The sequence below is a fragment of the Sciurus vulgaris genome, assembly GCF_902686455.1.
Source record: "Sciurus vulgaris genome assembly, chromosome: 2".
NCBI classification, from domain to species: domain Eukaryota; kingdom Metazoa; phylum Chordata; class Mammalia; order Rodentia; family Sciuridae; genus Sciurus; species Sciurus vulgaris.
In genome coordinates, this window is record NC_136462.1 from 120,116,065 (window position 1) to 120,134,238 (window position 18,174).

Here is an 18,174-nt window from a genome sequence, read left to right on the forward strand (position 1 = left end):
GGAAAGCATTGCAGGCGGGATATTGAACTTGCTCTGTAGGATTAAATTATTTTCAAGAGTTCAAGGTAAATTATTTCACTTACCAATGTGCTAATTATTTGCTGTTCTTAGCTATCCTTTAAATGGGCCCCTCTCTTGTTAGTCTCTACTGACCTATCTAGTCTATCAGACTAGACAAGCCCCCTGCCTCCTTCCCCGACAGTCAGGAGGATGGAGTGCCTCGGAGGGCGCTGGAGAGCTCTGAAGTCACTTGCTGACGGTGATCTCAGCTTTCCCAGTTTGCGCCAATGTGCACTCTTTGTTTGAACAAGGCCTCACTACTGTCTGCCACAAGGGTCACCTCAGCCATCTTTGTTTTAAAGCTCTACCAGCTCCAAATGCCTTTCATTTCCACTTCCCCATTCCAAAGGAAGGTTTACTTCAAATCCTTTCTTCTCTCAAAATTCTCTCCTGAACACCCCAGCACTCCCTTCCTGCTCTCAGAGCCCTGTAAGCCCAAACCAGTAAGACCTCGGCATTAGATGGCAGGCTGGTCTTCTGGCTGCGCCTGAGGTAGAAGAGGAGGGCACTTTGAACCTGGAGCTGCTTTTCTCTGGGTCACCTAGTTAGTGTCCCAGGCTCACCAGAAACTAGGGGGAGACTCTAGGAGTCCTGCCCAAGCTGAATTGATGAAGGTGGGGCCTGAACCCTGGTGACCCTCATACAGGTGATCACGTGGTAGGTGATCCATAGATGCTAGCTCTCATATACAGCGTAAATCATAATAGCCATGTCGAGTCCCAGCTCCGCCAATCACTGCCTGTGTGACTTTGAGCAAAGTCCTTATTTGTTAACCAGTTTCCTCACCTGACCTGTAAAATGAAGACTGTGGTTAACCCATTTACTCAATGAACAATTATTGAGCAACCTATTCTGTACTGGGCCCAACTAAACCTGCCATTTAGTGTCAGTTAAAAGGTGTGACATGGAGCCTGGCATTTACTAAGTTGTCAGTAAGTGTCAGTTTTCTTACACAAGTCAGGAGGTTGGGTGGGAGGTGTTGGGACAGGAGAAGGGGAACTCAGAAGGGAGGGTTGCAGGGCTGGGTCTACTGTCTCTTGAATTCCCAGCATGCCCCCTTTTCCCTTCTTGTTAACTTACCCATGCTTTGTCTCTAAGAACAGGGGATGGTTCTGGGGTCTCTGAATAACATACCCTCCTTTCTGGCCCTTGGTTTCACCAGACCACTTCTGTAGGCTGCATTCTCTGTCCCTTGTTTATAAAGTAGATATAGGAATGCCTCGTCATTCTTAGACACTCTGCAGTATCCCCACCCTATAGAAGTGGTGTCAGGCTAGGATCCTCCATCCCTGCAGAGCATGCCCCAGAGTGGCTGGCTACCTCACCAACCTGGTCCCCTGCTTCATACTCCTGGCCCCCTTTTCCCAGTCATCACGGGTTGGACCCAGTGTCATTTCCAGCTTCTCAGTGCTGAAACCCCAAACCCTTCAGTTTTGACTTTGCCTGGTCCTTAGTTACAAAGCTTCACAGGGGAGGGAGATGGGTATATGTGTCTGACACAAGACCTGGCACATAGATGGTCCTCAATAAAAGTTGATTGAATTAATGCACAATGGATATCCCCTCTGCAAATGGGGTTCGTTCATTCATTCAACGTTTATTGAACCCAAGATGCATTCAGTGCCAGGCTCTGAGTCAGGGGTTGTGATATTCAGGCTGATAACAGCCAAGTTCTCCAAACACTGACCTATGTTCATACACTTTTTTCTCTCAACTCACTTCCCACTTCCCAAGGTCCCCTGGCTCTCAGGCTGCCAAGCCCTCATCCTCATCCTGAGGGACCAGAGCATGGGTTCCATCATGCGTTTGGACTGCAGCAGATGTTTGAGTGCTAAGTCACTGAGTTGGGGGTTGAATTCTCGTCCATAATTCATCCTATATGCTTGTCAGCAAAGTGACTTAACTTTTCAGAGCCTCAGTTTTCTCATTAAAAAATAGGCGTAAGTAAAATGGCTTATCTCATCATTTACTATGAGGAATAAATGAGATAAGGCATGTGCTTAGGACAATGCTCACTTGTAGTGTGTGATCAATGAACAGGAGCTATTGATGACAGCTCTTTTGTGTCACTAGCGCCTGGCTCCCTCTTGCCTCCTTCACAGCAGCATGTAGCTTAAGTCTGTGCACACAGTAGGTGGTTAGTGGAATCAGACCTCCTGGAAGCAGACCTGGTGGGCCATTCTGGGGAGGAAACCCAGACACCTGGGAGGGTTTAGAGGCAGGGAAGAGCAGGAAGCACTGCATCTGGCTGGAGCTGGCAGGTCTGGAGGAGGGTCCAGGGATGGCTACATCTGTCTCAAGGATGGGGAGCTCACTCCCTGGAGGTGCCCATTCTACTGCTCAACAGCTTATTACATAGTCATAATTATCTTCAAGTGGACACATTCTACATTTCAAGTTAGGAGAAGTGGTAAGGATCCCACCCCAGAGCTCCACTGGGTTTGGCAGTCATGTACTTTCTGGGCTTTCACCAAAGTAAACTTGTATCCATTTCAAAATTCGCTCCACACTTCCAGGACACACTTGCTCCATTTGGGTACAAGTGACACAACGCTAGCCATAACCACATACAGTCTCACAGAGCCAGGGCAGGGTGGGGGAATCTCCTGGGAGGGGACACATCCTTATTCAGGGCTCTCTCTGAGAACCCTGGCTCCAGACCTTAGTTTCTTCCTCTGTGATAGGAAAACTATTCTATTGGATTCTTTTCCCTGATGGTTGTAAAGATCAGAATCACCTGCTTGGGGCTTCCTGGGGCTGATAGAGGGGCTCTGCCTGCTGGCTTGCAGACGTGGACCAATCCACCTCATCTTTGGATTTCCACTCTGGAGGCTGCAGGCTGGCTCTATAGGGTTCTGATCTCACCATGGGCCCAAAGAGAGACCCCACACTTCAGAACACCCTAGATGTGCTGATGGTCTCCTGATTGTATCCTCTCATCACTCCAGACTGGCCTGCACCTTCTCACTGGCTCCCCATCGCCTGGGCTGGTAGCACCTCTCCAGGTAGGGGCAGGGGTGCTGCTGGGCCTGCTAGGCAGGTCCTCCTTAGTCCTCACATGGGGGTCCCCTCTGGATAGTCCCTGGAGGGTTGTCTAACTGCCTTAATTGAAATGTGCAGCAGAGGGCCCCCCAGGAGCCAGGTCCTTGCTGTGCCATTGGCACCACCTCTCCGCTCTGGGTGAGGGACAGTAAATCAAGTGGTAGCCATCTCCTTACTGCCCGCTGCTTTGAGGGACAAAGTGATGTGCTGCTTGTGACTGAGGGATGACCTCTGGTTGGAAGGGAGCAGCTCTTTCTCCACACACTCATGACTCTTCTGCCTTGGAAATCACTGAAACATGGGATGGGAGTCGCACTGACCTCAGTCCATCCAGTGCCTGTAGTTTATCAAGCACTTTCACATTCACCATCTTGCTGGAGTCCCATAGTAGCCAGTGAGGTAGGTGGTCTATAGACCCACTTGATAGATGAGGTAGAAAGACTCAGAGAGGCAAATGAACTTTCCCAAGGTTACACAGCGGCTAGATAGCAGAGCCATGTACAGTCTGGAAACCACTTGCTCATGAGGGGCAGGATGGCATAGGCTCTATGACCTAAGTCCAGTTACTTAGCAACTACTGAGGTTCTCTGAACCTCAGTAATTCTCATTTGAAAGAATGGGAATCATAATAGTTATCTTGTTGGGTTATTGTGAAGATTAAATAAGATAATGCTATAAAATGTATTTGGCATATAGTGACATAGAGACCTGCTCTATAAATGTGAGCAATGATTGTGATTACCATCCCAAGGAAATTCAGATGCTGTCCCTATTGGCAGGTCATGTCCTAGGTGAAGCCCCCGGTGCCTCTTGGCTTTTCCCTTGTCTCTGCTCAAGAAACTGCTAAGGTGGGCTCAGGGGCTGGGTGTGGAGAAGCAGGGGCCAAGGAGGGCCATTGCACTCCCCTCCCTGCTGGCTGCCTGGCAAAGGTGGTTAGGGGCTGGTGTGTGGCCCTGGTTCATAGCCTTGTCTGGACTGCTGCCTGTTGCTCATACACATCTTAGTTCTGCTCAGAGCCAAGCCAGAGGTTGGCTAAGGATCTGCTCTGAGGCTCTGATCCTCAGAAGATGAGCTGAGAATGGGAACTGCAAGGATTGGAATGATCCAAGCCCTCTAAACAAGCCCCTACCCTGCCCAGCCCAGTCCTGCAACTTCTGTGGAAGCCCAGCTTCCCAGTCCCTTGGGAGAGGTTTGCCCTTCCTTTATGTCCCTGGAAATCCTAAGATGCAAGTGGGTAAGGTGGAATTGTATCTATCCAGGTAAATTTTCCTTTGGGAAAGAAAGGCAAAAGTCTGTCTGCCGTGGAGCAGAAAGATGGGGGTGCAAGCGACCCAGGGCCCAGCCAGAGCGATGCAACCCCTGGGCCCTGAGTCCTACAGTCACTCAACCATCCCAACTGAGCCCTGGCATCTGACACTGCTCTCTTAGAGCCTGCCTTCTGCAGATGAGTCTCTCCCAAGACATGACCCAGCCAGCAGCCACCTAGAACCACTGTGCTCACCACCTGCCAGGTTAGACCACTCCCACCTCACTTACGTACTTTCAGACACCTCCTCAGGGGCCCTGCAATGAGAAGGGGTGGAGGGTGGGCTCTCACCATGCTTCCTGGGGCCGAGGAGGTGAGTGGGCATCTGTGTCTAAGATGAGCTCTGTGAAAGCTTTGGGCCCTGCGGGGCCGGATCCTTAGCATTTTTAAATTTTATTATGACTGTGTTTGTTTAAATATATATATATATATATATATATATATATATATATATATATATATATATATATATATATTTATAGCTCTATGTGCCCACCCCATCCCCCTCCCCAACCCCTAGTTTTTCCCCCTGGCTTTCTGTCTGGTGGCCGTGTAGGGCAGTACCGTCTGCGTGCTCTTGTCTGACACTGTCTGGGTGCTGCTGTTCCTTGTGACCCTTCGGGTCTGTTCTGGAGCCAATGTGGGTCCTGAGTGACGGCCAGTCAGTGGAGAGCGCCTTGTCTTATGGGGGACTGGGGAGGGCTTGAGGGGGGCTGCATGGGTCTCCGTATGGGGCAGCTCAGGGGGCAGGCCCACCTCCTCCTCCTCTGCCTCCTCCTCACCGTCCCCCTCCTCATCATCGCAGCACAGAGCGTGGTAAAGCACTTTGTCACTGAACCGTACCCTTTCCCGTGTCCCTGGGGTCCGCTGGGGCAGCTGGCCCTTAGTAGGGCCAGCACTGAAGGCCTCCTCGCTGGATGAGTCGGGGGTCTCCACTCGTGGCCCATTGGGGATGGGCATGCTGCCATTCATGAGCCGGTAGTCAGGGCCAGCCCCTGGTCGCATTGATTCAGGGCCATCCACGGAGTCTGATGGTGTGGAGACGTCCAGGAAGGAGCAGAACTCCCAGCTGTCCGAGAGGATATCAGCTGTCATGAAGTCCAGATGGCCCAGGTCAAAGGGGCCACCCACACCCGCCTTGTCACTGCTAGAGGTGCTGCTCACAGTGGCCGTGGTCCAGTCATCTGGCTCCAGTTCAAAGTCGAAGTCAGACGTTAGCTTGTCGATCTGGCTCACCACCTAGCCAGGGAAGGGGAGAGGAGATGAGAGGGGCTGGGGGAGGGGCCCGAGTAACCCCGAGGTGTGAGTGTGCCTCTGTCCTGCCCTGCTAGACCTCCTGGCTGGTGACTCTAAAGGATGGGACTGGATTTGAGGTCATAGGTTTATTTGTTCTCTTGAGGTCCCAAAGGACCAGAATTGGACCAGGATGTACAGAACTTGTTCTGGCCATTCCCCAAGGCCAATTCACCACTCCTCAGTTCCTTGGGGTGGGGGAGGAGAGACTGCTTTCCAGCTCTGCATTCCATCCATTTAAACATCCTTACCCCAAGGTTCTGTTCTGGGGAGCTGCCCTGGTGATCAGGGTTTTATCTTCATTTGAGAGGGGTCCATTAAAGAGGGTTGAAGGTGTTCAGCAAGCCTGTTCAGAGGCCTAGCCATCCTCAAAGAGGAAATAATAGAGGGTGACCACAGGAAGGACCCTGTTCAGGCTTCCTAAAGCTTCCTGGACAGTTCCTGACATTGGCTGGGGACTCTCCCATGGGTATCCACCAGCCCTTCAGGATAAGAACAGCAGGTGTGTGGCACTGGCTGGGTTACCCCTGTGCCCCCAGAGCCTCCTCCCTCCTTGCCTTCCCTGCCCACCAATGAGGAGAGATCCATCCTGGCTTGTTTGGAAAAGGAATAAAGCGAGCATTATTTGGTAAGCAATAAAGAAACCATGCATTCTTGGCCAGAGCTGCTTGTTAAATGCACTTAGGAGGCAGTTCAGCTGTGGCGGTCACTGCACATCCTTCCCTGCCCTGTGTAAAGTGAAGCTCTGAGCCTCCATGCAGGTGGCCCTGCCTTAGGACAGCCCCTTGCCTGGGCCTCTGTCAGCACATCAATCAGAGGACAGAGTTCTAAAAAGGAGAGAGAAGATTCAGTCCACAAACAAAATAGTAAGACAATGAAAGCAAAGCAGAGGGACCCAGAGTCAGAGACAGAGACTCAGAGACAGAGAAACACAGAGAGTCATCTGGACCAGAATCTAGCTCCCAATGCCAGCTGGTGTTCTTTACCTGGAGCCATAGCAGTCAATTAATTAATCAACTAGGTCCTTAATTCAACAAACATGTACTGAAGGCTACTGCTGTCCAGGAATGTGCTAGATGCTTGGCAAGGGGTGGGATAGTGAGTGGCCTGAGGTGAAAGAGGAAGTGGGCAGAAATGCTGTCAGGAGTAGCTTGGGTCAGTGGTTGGAGGCCAGGGGCAGGTGACCTGGTTGACTCTTTTACTCTATGGGTCTCAATTTCTCAATTTGTTGACAGGGAGAGGAGATGAACTAGTTTTATCTCCAAGGTTCCTTCTACCTCTGGGATTCTAGGGGACTGTGTTGTAGAGGTGGGTTTAAGAAGTTGTTTTGGGTGTCACTGCCTAGGGAGGTCCACTTACCATGGCCCCAGACGAGGAACGGCTCTGGCCTGCAGAATAGCTGGAGGAGTCAGGTCATCTGGGGGGCTAGACTTGGCTTAGACATTGCTGTGTGTCTTTGGGCAAGTCACATAACTTCTCTGTACCTCAGCTTCATTCACCACCAAGTGGATGTGAGACTCCCAGCCCTGCCAACTCACCAGAGTGTCATAAGAAACAATGAGAAGGGCAGTGGAAGGACTCCAAGGAGCTTTGGGAATAAATGACATCATCTCCCGCCTCTGACCACCTACTATGTGCCAGGCTTTCCTACCCTTCCTGCTCGAGTCTTACCTCCACCCATGAGACCATGATACTCCCTGCTGTTGCTACTGCTGGTTTAGGGACTAGTCTGGGTACTGGGGATTCAGTTCAGGTGAAAATGCAAGGTAGGCAACCACACCCATTCGCCCATTTTCCCCACTGTCCCCAGGGCTCTTGAGAAGCTGCTGCAGCCTGAGGTCCGGGCTGCCAGGAGGAATTTGGTGTCCAGTGACTTGGCTGTGACCTCTCAGACAGCAGAGACTAAGAGAGGAAGCCAGGCTTCCTGATGCTCAGTGAGGATGACACCAATGGGCCCCAGGCCTGGACACGCTCTTCCCATCCGGGAAGCCGCAGCTGGCCACCTGCTCAGAAGGCCTTCCCTTTTGACCCTTCCCTTCTTCTTTAGTGCCCCTCTTGGGTTCCACCCTGGAGGTATGAAGGAAAGGCAGAGAGGGAGCCTGGGTTCAAGTCCTAAGTCTGCTTCCTCTTGGCTGTTGGAACTTAAGCAGATGTGATAATCCACCTCCAAGCTATGATCTGGGGCCTATTAAAAGGGATGACACTCCCCTCCTTGCTTGGTTGATGAAGACTGAACAGATTAAACTGCAGTTAGAACAGCCAAAACTTAAGAACCTGAGCTCTGGAGCCAGAACTGTGAACTTGGTCAAGTTATTTAACTTCTCTGTCAAAGAATTCTCGTAGTACCTACTTGATAGGGTTGCTGTGAGGATTTATTGACCTAATGCTCTTGGGAAAGCCTGGGGAAAAACGTAGCCTACCAATATCTGCTATGCACCACTGGGCAGGAGTGCATGCCCAGGTCCCTGGCACCAGGCCAAGAGCAAATGGGAATCAGTTCTTCACCAAATGAATGACACGCTAATGGGGAAATTTCCAAGCGTGGGGCAGAATACTGGGATATGGTGGGCCTTTCACAGCCTTGACATGGGTAATACCAATTTTGCCTAAAGCAGACCTCTCTCCAGGTAGAATAGAACCAGAAGGTCCTATGAGCCAAATGGCTGTGAGGTTTGCAGGCAAATCTGGCCCAGTCTATTAGGTGGGGTAGGTCACATCCACTTGATCAATGATATAAGTTAGAATCAGAAAGGAAAGCCATGTGCACAAGGGTACCTGGCTTCTATGCAGGGGCCTGGGTCAGTCCCCAAACCTTGGTGCCTCATCTCATGGGCCTCTGGGGAGGGCACGCATCGGGCAGGCCTTGTGCTACCTGCTTCTCTGCTTTGGATGTCTTGTAACCTGTGATTCTTCTCTGTGATTTAATAATCATTTTGCCTACCTGTAATTTGGGATTGTCTTGGAGTGCAGGGAAATAATTATATACACAGAAGGAAAAAGAGGGGGAGAGAGAGAAGTGGAACCATAAAAATCACAGAATCAGAGAACCTCAAAGTCACAAGCAGTTGGAGAGGCACTGTTGAATTCACCTGTCTTGTTTTTGCTTGCTGATGGGGAAACTGCAGCCCAGAGCCTAGAAGGAGCCGAGCTGAGAGTAAAAGTCAACTCTGACTTCTGGGCCTTATACCTTAAGTCCAAGAATGACCTACTCAGTGCCAAGAGCAAGCACTCAAGAGGAAGGGCAGGGCTGAAGGCTGTGACAGAACTCATTGGGAGCCCCAGGCATAGCCCTATCCCAGGGGTGTCTCCAACCTCTGTTCTAGTCACAGCCTTAGCTTCCCTCTCCTGAACAACTGTACCCACTTAATTTTCCCACTGACAGCAACTTCTTGTCTAGTGCCTTCTCCATCCAGGGAGTTTTCTGATCAACCACCAGGACCATGTCACCCCTCTGCTTGCAGCCCCAAACTCCTGAGCCTCCTAAACACAATCCCTAACATTCCCTTTCCTCTCCAGCAAGCAGGCTCCGTCTTCCCAGGCCAGTCCTCTCAGTACCTACCCCTCAGCACTCCATTGACCTCAAAGCTGCCCCTGGGCCCTCCCTCCTCTCGAATTCACTCCCTCCTCACTTCCAGGGGGAAGCCTCCTCGAATTGCAGTCGAGGACAGTATTTGACACTGCTACAATTCTCTGCATACATGGTATAAAGTAGTTGATGTCTGTCTCCCCGTGAGAGGCAGGCTGGCTGGGTCCGTTTTGCCCACTGTTGTATCCCCAACTTGGCACAAGGATTGGTGTACTTCAAAATCACAGCTATTGACTGAGTGGATGGGTTGACTGAAGGCTTAATAAAAACTGCTGGGGGCTTTTTTGTTAAGGAAGGGTTCCACAGTCCTGGCACCTCTGTTTTGTTTGGCCCAGGTCCTTCAGCTCTGACTGAGCACTCTTCAAGGAAGGCACATCTGTGCTCCCTAAGGTCCTGCAGCCTGGACTGAGGACCCGGGAATGTGGGATCCAGCAAACCCAACCCCCACCTCCCCTGATAAGCTGCTACCTCCTTCCCTCTCTCCCAGCTCCCCGGGCAGCTGGTTACATAACTGGAGACTCTGCATTATTTATGACCACTGATTATTTTTTAATTCTGTGATTACGTTGTTTATTATCTTCCTGGGGGGCTGTGGAGTTGGGGAGAGGCAGAGTGAGCTGACCGTGATTCATGCTCTCATCCAACAATTTGGCCTAATTGGCCAGGGAGTTTCAGTGAATCTGTCTGAGTAGGAGAAGGCAAAGGGAAAAGGAAGGAGAGGCAGGTGAGAAGAAAATAATAATTAAAAAAACTGCACAATTGGTGCTGAGCCGTGGGTGATGGAACTGACCCACTTTGGCATGGCCCTGTGGTCCCCAGCCTCTCCTTCTCCAGCTGCTTCCTGGCTGGGCCACATTTATTTATCTCAGGCTCACAAGGCCCTTGGCTTTCCCTGCCACCTTCATACACAGGCCTTGCCTATGGGACTGCACAGTGGGGCAGCCAGGAAACAGGCTGCCACCATGCCTGTTTCCTGTGAAAATCAGGTGGGAGAACACTCTACTGCCACCCCAGGTTTAGGAAAGACTGTGCCCACTCCTCCACCCTCCCTGAGGTGCTCTGGCCAAGGTGGGCAACTTTGCCTTTAAGTTATTTCTGGCCCAAGAATTGTTGATGATATGGGGGATACAGGTGGTCAGCACAAGGACCTTTGAGTTCCCAGGGAGGAAGAGGCTAAGTACCTGCTCAAGGTGAGCTCAACATCTGCCAGGCCAAGGACAGAAAGACCCTGAAACCTAACATTGGAAGGTTTGGGGAGCAGCAGGGAACAGCAGGGAGGCAGATTCCCTCCCAGAAACACACAGGAAGTTCTTGAAGACGGTATGTGATTCTCACTGAGGACAAACCAAGTCCAGGCCATGCTCTGCAAGATGCCTTGGAATCCACCCGTCACACCCGTGTGGCCTTAACTCCTGTTCTCTTCCCTGCTCACTCCGCTCTAGCTGCAGGCTTCTTCTGCATAGGATGCTCTTCCCTTGGATAGCCACTCACCTTCCCCACCCCTCCCCCGCTTCCTTTGTGTCTCTCTTCAAAAGCCACCTTATTGGAGACTCCCTTCTTACCCTGTCACTGTCACTATCCCCTTTTCTTGCTGGTATGGGACTGCTTAATGCAGGTGACACTAACAGGCCCAGGCCAGGAGGTCAGGACCTGGCCCTGACCCTGTTCCTGGCTAATAAACTGGTGTGGCTCCAGAAAACAAAGTTGTACGTGGAGCTGAGGGGCATGCTGGTGCTAGAATTATTAATAATAATACCTTAACAGAGGGCCAGGTGTGCCTCCACGGTGGAGCATTTGCCTAGCATGTACAAGGCCCTGGGCGCCATCCTCCACACCCCCCCCAACCAAAAAAACAAAAACCTAACAGATATGGAACTGGTTTTGGGCCCATTGATATGCTAAGTACTTTATATATAATACCTCTTTTAATTCTCACAACAACCCTGGGGCAGGGGGTGGGGGTGGTGTAAAATCTGGTATCCTCATTTTACAGATGGGAAAACAAGCACAGAGAGGTAAAGTAATTTTCCCAAGTTCACACAGGATGCAGCTCATATCTGAAGCAAAGACATTTGGTCACATGACCTGTGCTCCTAGCCCCTGGGTTGTGCTACATCTCTAAATTAAGATCCATGGAATTTTGAGGTGCTTAGAAAGCCTGCTGGGACTGGCCTGGTATCCTGGAGTATTGGGGAATCTAGGAGAAATGAGGGCTAATTAATGTTTGACTGTCACATACCTCTGCAGTATAATTTTAGCTTTCAAAGCACTTTTTGCATTCCTTACCTCACTTAGTCTTTTAAATGGCTTTCCCCACCCATGGGATCTTGCTCCCTGTTACCAGAGAAGCTGGTGGCAGAGCTGGAGCAGGAGTTAGGGAGAGAGGGGGAGGTACAGGATAGGGAATTCCAAATCCTTTAGGAGTGTCAGTAGTGTTGGTCCCTCTCCTATATGCCAAGCCCCCAATGAATCCTTGCAATATCACTATGAGGTACAAATCATCATTGTCCCCATTTCAGAGATGAGCAAACTGAGGCTCTGGAGGTTGGGGAAGAAGTGCTTTAGTATCTCTCATCCTTCAGTGAATTTCAGGATGTATGCTCAAGAGGATGAGAAGGGTCTTCCATGATTAGTGGTGTCTAGAGGCCAGGGGGCCCAGAGCCTGCAGACAGGAGGAGGCTGGCAGAGGGGAATCAAGCTGAGTCCTTCCTCTCTGCTGCTGCCTTGCTCCCCCATCAAGCATCCTATGCAGCTCACCTGACAGTCTTTTGTGTGAATCTTGCCTCCACTTCCTAGTGTCTTGCCTTCCTGATATAAGAGTAGAACTGGTGGGGACTGAGCAGATGCTGCCCAGGGAGTCGGGTGTGATGAGGGAACAAACGCCTGCTACCTTCTTGACCTTTTCCCCAAAGGAAAAATACCACACAAAGAGACTGTGGAGAGCCAGCAAGATCAGGTTTACGGTCCCTTAGGAGAATCAAGAGCCAAGATGACAGGCTCCAGGGAGTGAATTCCAAACTAGGGCCTGGTACCCTCATTTGGTAACCCAATTCCTGACATCCCATCCCATAGGAAGTCAGGCATGGCACCTCTTCTGCTGGGCCTTCCTGAGTCTCACCTACTTTGCCCTGCCCATCACCCCACATCCAGACCCTGCCTGGGGAATGAGGGAGCTTTGAGCCCCCCCCCCCCATGGGTGCCATTGGCAGCAGGCAGGCAGTGGCATACGGGTAGACTCTGGTTGCCATAGCAACCTGCCAAAGTCTTGGGTGGAGGCACATGGCCTACAGGGTGTATTGGGGGAAGGGATTCATCTTCCTCTGTCCTGTCTCAGGCCTCTGGGCTGCACAGTCCATGCTCTGAAGCTCTGGTATGAAAGGCATGGTAGTGGGTGAGTGTGACAAGGGAAGGGGGACATGGAGACACTCGGCAAATAAATTCCAGTGCCATAGCATCAAAGCCTTCTCTTGAAGGCCCCTGTCAAAATGCAAAGAGATTACCATGTAGCCCATCTGCTGAAGACCCAGAATAGGTATCAGGAACCTGGGTTCTAGCTGCAGTTCTGCCCCTGGTAGGCTGCATGATCTTGGACAAATCCCTGTCCCTCTCTGTCAGTTTCTTTGAGAGTAAATGTACAGGGCTATTCTGGATTACCTGTGAGATCCCTTTAAGATCTGGATGATTATGCTGTGGGGAGAGGGGATGCACGTGGTGGAAGATGCTCAGTTGGGAGTAAGCCAAGTTGTATCAAGGTTGAGACCCAAGATTAGAGTCAATCTTGGTTCCTTCTGCATGGGCCTGCTGGGGCATGGGTTCCATGCTCCTGCCCGAGATTGAAACTCTGTACAGGTCCCATAGCACTGAAAGAATTGAAGAGTATCCAAAGTAGGTGGGAGAGGGTATTGTAATTCTTAGAACCCATGAGGTTGGAGGAGGAGGGGCTGCTTGGGGGGGGCTCTGGTCTATGACTTTCTAATTGTACTGCTAAAGATGTTCAGCCCAGACCATGGCCAACTCAATCCATGCACAGAAGAACCCTTGCTTTTATCTACCTGAGGTAAGTCATTCCCACCTCCTGAGACTGGATTTCCTGGCAGGCTCCATGAGGCTGACCCTGGACAGAGGGACTATCCAGCCCAATGGCAGTACCTATCCAAGAATCTCTGTAAACCCACCTGCTCCCCAGCTCTGAACACAGCTCCTTCCAAATGACTCCTGTTCCTTAGCTCAGACCAGGCTGGAATGCTATGTTGGCAGACGGGTTGGTACCCATCATTGCTCCACTGCCTCAGTTCTCCTAAAACCCTCTTCTCCCTGTGTCCATAACTCCAGCTCAATCACTCTCCCTGTATCTCTGCAGGGGCCCTGGTTACAAGGAGTTGAAATTTGCCTAAAGCCCACCTGGCTGGTGTAATGGCACCCAGTAGGCAAATTCAGGTCAGTGGCTCAGAACGCTGGTCATGCATTTTGGGCTTGAACGTAGCCCAGGGGGCAGGGCCAACGACATGTGTACCTCATTACCCCAGCGATGTGGGAAGCAGTAATTAAACCGGGCTCCACTTAGAAAGACAGAGAGGGACGCACACATTCCCAGCATTTCCCAGTGATTTTTCAGCCTTGGCAAAACCATTCAATAATATCCCTCCTGGCAGGGGAACACATCCCCTTAGGTGGGATCCTTGTCCCTGCCATTTTACACGAGGAAACCTGGCATCCACTAGTGCCTGGACCCATTCTTACTCCAGAGCAGGGAGGGCAGGGGCATTAAACAAGTGCTCTGAACATCTGTGTGATATCTGAGGGTCTCAAGCAGTGGAAACTGCCTCAGTAGAGCCATCCACACTCTGGCAGAGCCCCCATGACCAGCTCAGAGTCTAGGAGGTAGATGGTAAGGTCAAGGGTCAGCCCGAGTCCCAGAAGAGTATCTCCTAGTAAGAAGCTGTGGTGAAATTTAGTTCTTATTGGCCACCTTGGCAACCCCGAGTGCTAACCATGGAGCTGGGCCCACTGACATGCTGCCCTAGCAATCTTTGCAGCACTAAGCCCCTCCACCTCTAGGGTATGGTAAGAGTTTTGGCAAAGCTGATTTGAGGAAAGGAGAATGAGAAGGAAAGAAGTCCCCAGCAGAGTGATATTGTGCACATGGCTTGGTACACTCAAACACACATACATGTTTTGGTGCCAAGCCCAGGAAGGCTGGTCTAAGGTCTGTGTGGCTCCTGTACAGCCCTTGCTTACCTCCCTCAGCTCCTTGGCCACCTCCTTGAGCTCCCGCAGGATGCCTTCAAGCTGCCCGATGACCATTTTCATGCGCTGTCGAATCCGCTCCCGCTCACCACCACTGCTGGGGTCGTCACTGGGCTGCCCGAGGTCTGGGGTGCCCCGAATGTTCATCCTTCACCACGTGGCCGCAGGCCTGCCCATACTCCCCCCAGCCGGGCACACACTGCGTCTTCCTCCACGGAGCCCCCCTCAGCCGGGCAGAGCTCCACATCTTAACGGCCCCCCAGCCCACCCTGGCACTGGGCAGCCCTCACCCAGTCCCTGCCCCCTGCCACTCCGCCTGCTCTTCCTCTGGGTGGAAAATGAACACCCAGAGGGAGACAGAGTCTAAGAGAGAGGGTCAAGGTGAGGACACAAGAGGGCAGAGGGAGGGGCCTTGGGTCCCAGAAGTGGGCTCCAGGACTTGAGGTGCCTAGGGGTGTGCAGAGCTGGTCTCTGCCTGAGCCTAGACAAAGAGGCAGGGGGATGACTCTGCAGGGACTAAGGGTAAGGGATGCCCTTGGGATGGGGGAAGGTAGCAGTAATCCCCTCACAACTCCTAGGCAGTTGCAAAGGCAGAGGTCTCTGGATGCAACTGACACCTGCAGAGGGACGAAGCCAGGGTCTTCCAGATGTGGAGGGGGCTCCAGATGTGGGCGGCTCTGGAGAGGGAGCTGGATTGGAGGAGGGCAGCCCCCTGCAGAGAGAGCAAGCCTGGCGTCAGCCCTCCCAGGCTGCAGCACCAGCCGGCAATGCTGCTTCCTCCCTCCTCTCCCCTGCCTGCACCTTCCTCACTGGGGATTTATTTATTTTTTCTTTGTTGGGAGGAGCGGTGGAAGTAGATGTTTTTCAGCATACCCTTCCTCTGGGGAGTCGGGGGGAGCCCCTGCTTTAGAGGCATAAGTCCTCAGCCTTCTCTGGGGCACCCTGGCCGCGGTTTCCCCAACCCCCACTTCCCTAGTCAAGCCTGGTTCCGCTGGTACACCAGAGGGCCTCTCCCGTCCTCCATCCTCCTCCCAGTGCCCCCAGGGTGCCCTCGTTCCCAGCGGACCCTCCCTCCTCAAGCGCCGCCTTCCCTCTGAAGCCCGACTCCAACACTCACCAAGGGTGGGGGCACCGGCCTTCCCTCCAAGCAGCGTCGGGGGCCAAGCCCCAAGACGAGGTTGGGGGGCCCCCAAGGCTCCCTAGGGCGGGCTTCTCTCTCTGGACCCTTCGGCCCTTGGCCTCAGGGAGGTTCTCCGAGCCGCGGCCGGAGACATCTGGGCGGTGGGAGGGGGCGGGGCCTCCGCGCTCCAGGCAAGAGGGCAGGAAAAATCCCCCACGACACCCGCCAGGCTCCGGGTCCGGAACGAGCGAGGGTCCGGCGGGCTCAGGGCTCTAGGCCACAGGTGACCCGGGCGCAGGGCGGCCGAGACGACGCCCGGCCGGTCAGAGCGCGCGAGCCAAAGTCGGAGGGCTGGGAGGGCGCTGGGATCCCCTCAGCCCACGCCCGGCATTCCCCGGGCTTGGCACTGTCCGGGATTTGCTCTGTCCAGTCCAGATGGGCTGGGGCCGGGCTCCTCCGTGGTCTGCCCTGCCCTGCCCTTAGTGAGCGGCAGCACCAGGCGCCCAGGACGCGCTCAGCCTGGACCCAGAACGTCCGCGCTCCAGCGCCCAAGTCGCCCTGGGCGGCCGCGAGGATCCGATCAGCCCAGCCCGGCAGTCTTCCCGGAGCGAGAACGCTCCCAGGGCTCAGGCCACGATCTGAAAGGTCCGGAATCCGCCGGGTGCCGGCGGAAGGGCGGCGTCTGCCTCTGGGACCCCGTCTTCGCCCGACCGGGCAGAGAGCGCGCGAGGATGGGGGCCTGGCCCGGCTGGGTTCGGCGGCCCCGGCGCGGGCTGGAGTGGCGCCCGGTGGAGGAGAAGAGAGGAGGCGAGAGGAGGCGAGGGGAGGAGGCGCGGCGAGGGAAAGGAGGGGAGGGGCGCCCGGTGGGCCGAACCGGACCGGGGAGCACTGGGCTCGCAGCCTCCGCTGGGCTCCCGCCGCCTCCTGCCCGCTCGCTCTCGGCTTCCCTGCCTCTCAGCCCCCGGGCGCCGGGTCGCTGCGGGTGGGACAAACAGGCGCCGGGTTGCTGCTGGGCCTCCCTCCACTGCCTCGCTTTGCCCTGCCCCACCGGGCTCCGCGGGCCTCGGCCGGCTTCCGAGCTCCGCGGCGCCGCGCTCGGCAGCCCCCGGCCTGCCCCGCCGCCCCCCGCCGGACTGGCCGCCCCGGCGGGCGCTGGCTCCCTCAGAGGCCGCCGGGCTCGCTCGGCTCCGCTCGCCTCGGCGCTGTCAGGGAAGGGGCCGGCCCGGCGCGCCGGGAGGGAGCTTTTAAAGCGACACACACGCCTCCCAGCGCCCAGCGCCCAGTGCGCGAGCCGGGGGGTCTAGTCCCCCGAGAGAGGGAGAAGAGGCCTGAGCTTGCGGGGCTGGAGGCGGGCTAGCCTGGCCGGACGCTCGCCGCCCTGGGGCGCGGAGGGGCGGGGACTAGGGACTTAGTTCCTTTCCACCTTTCCAGACACCCCATCGGCCTCCTTCGCCCTTTGCGGTGTACCCCAAGCTTCGCTTTTGACTGTTTCCCGCATCAAGACCCCCACTTGCCCCGTCATACCTCAAACCACGCCAGACCTTAGCTTAAATTAGGTTAATTCAGAAAATAGAACACAGCCAACCTTTACTGAGCACTCACTGTGTGCCATTGCTCTGGGCTGAACGGGGCGGTTTGGAAACAACCGCCAGTATCAAGTATAACTCAGAGGTGAGCATTTTCTTCAGCTCTTCATCCATTTTCTCAACATTTATTCAGTGCCTTCTGTGTACTGGGTCCCCCTCGGCCCTGGGATCACCGAGGAAAAGTAGCATTCAGGAAGCTCACAGCTTACAAGGACACTCCTGAGCAAACTGAGGGGGTGGTACGTGCAGGACAGAGGCAAGTCCTAGAAAGTTCTAGAAGCAATGGTAACATTGGGTGGGGGTGTCCTGGGGAGGGTAAAAGGAGTGTAGGCCAGGGTCTGGCAGATTCTCCCAGAAAGGCAAACTTTGAGCTGCATCTCAGAGGAGAAGTAGGAGTTACCCAGGTGACTGTCAGTGTGGAGGAGGTGGGGATGGCATTCCAAGCAGGGAGGAGGGTGGGAGCAAGGGCTCCAGAGCAGAAGCGGGGGATGGGGAGCTTAAGTCAAGGATGGCCTTTTAGTTCCCGTTTTGACTGCTTTGTGGGAAGTGGATTAGAGGAAGACCAGATCTGGAGAGGCCAGGAGGCCATGGTTAGTTAGGAGCTTGGATTTTATCCTGGGGCATGGGGAAACTATGATGTTGGGCAGGAACCTGATCCTGCCTTCCTTCTGAGTAGATCCCTTTGGGTCATCCTGGATGGTGGATTGGAAGACGAGACCACAGACTAGCAGATAAATTAGGAGGTTGTTAAAAGTTCTGAGCTGAGGGAGGCATGCCAGAGTGTCAGCAGGGATAGAGAAGGAGGCTGCTTGGAGAAATCTTTTAGAGCATGGCGGCACTTAGAGACTCACTGAACTTTGAGCAATGGGGAACAGTCCAGGATGCCTCTGGCTTCTAATTTGTGAGGCTGGATAGGTGATTGTGCCACCAACTG

General features: G+C 53.6%; 1 protein-coding gene across 2 annotated transcripts; it reads right to left on the minus strand.

The window, feature by feature from the left end:
* Positions 1 to 1,167: 1,167 nt before the first annotated feature.
* INSYN1 (inhibitory synaptic factor 1) lies at positions 1,168 to 15,791 on the minus strand. Of its 2 annotated transcripts, none has more exons than XM_079126166.1 (3): positions 14,526 to 14,664; positions 5,573 to 5,647; positions 1,168 to 5,477 (listed from the first exon to the last, which is right to left on the minus strand). In XM_079126166.1, the coding sequence occupies exons 2-3, from the start codon at positions 5,590 to 5,592 to the stop codon at positions 4,925 to 4,927; spliced, it is 573 nt and encodes a 190-aa protein (XP_078982292.1). In that variant the 5' UTR covers positions 5,593 to 5,647; positions 14,526 to 14,664; the 3' UTR covers positions 1,168 to 4,924. The 2 variants fall into 2 exon arrangements, with proteins under 2 accessions (XP_078982292.1, XP_078982291.1); XM_079126165.1 differs by adding an exon at positions 15,652 to 15,791 and having other exon boundaries at positions 4,856 to 5,647; positions 14,526 to 15,246.
* Between the last annotated feature and the right edge of the window lie 2,383 nt (positions 15,792 to 18,174).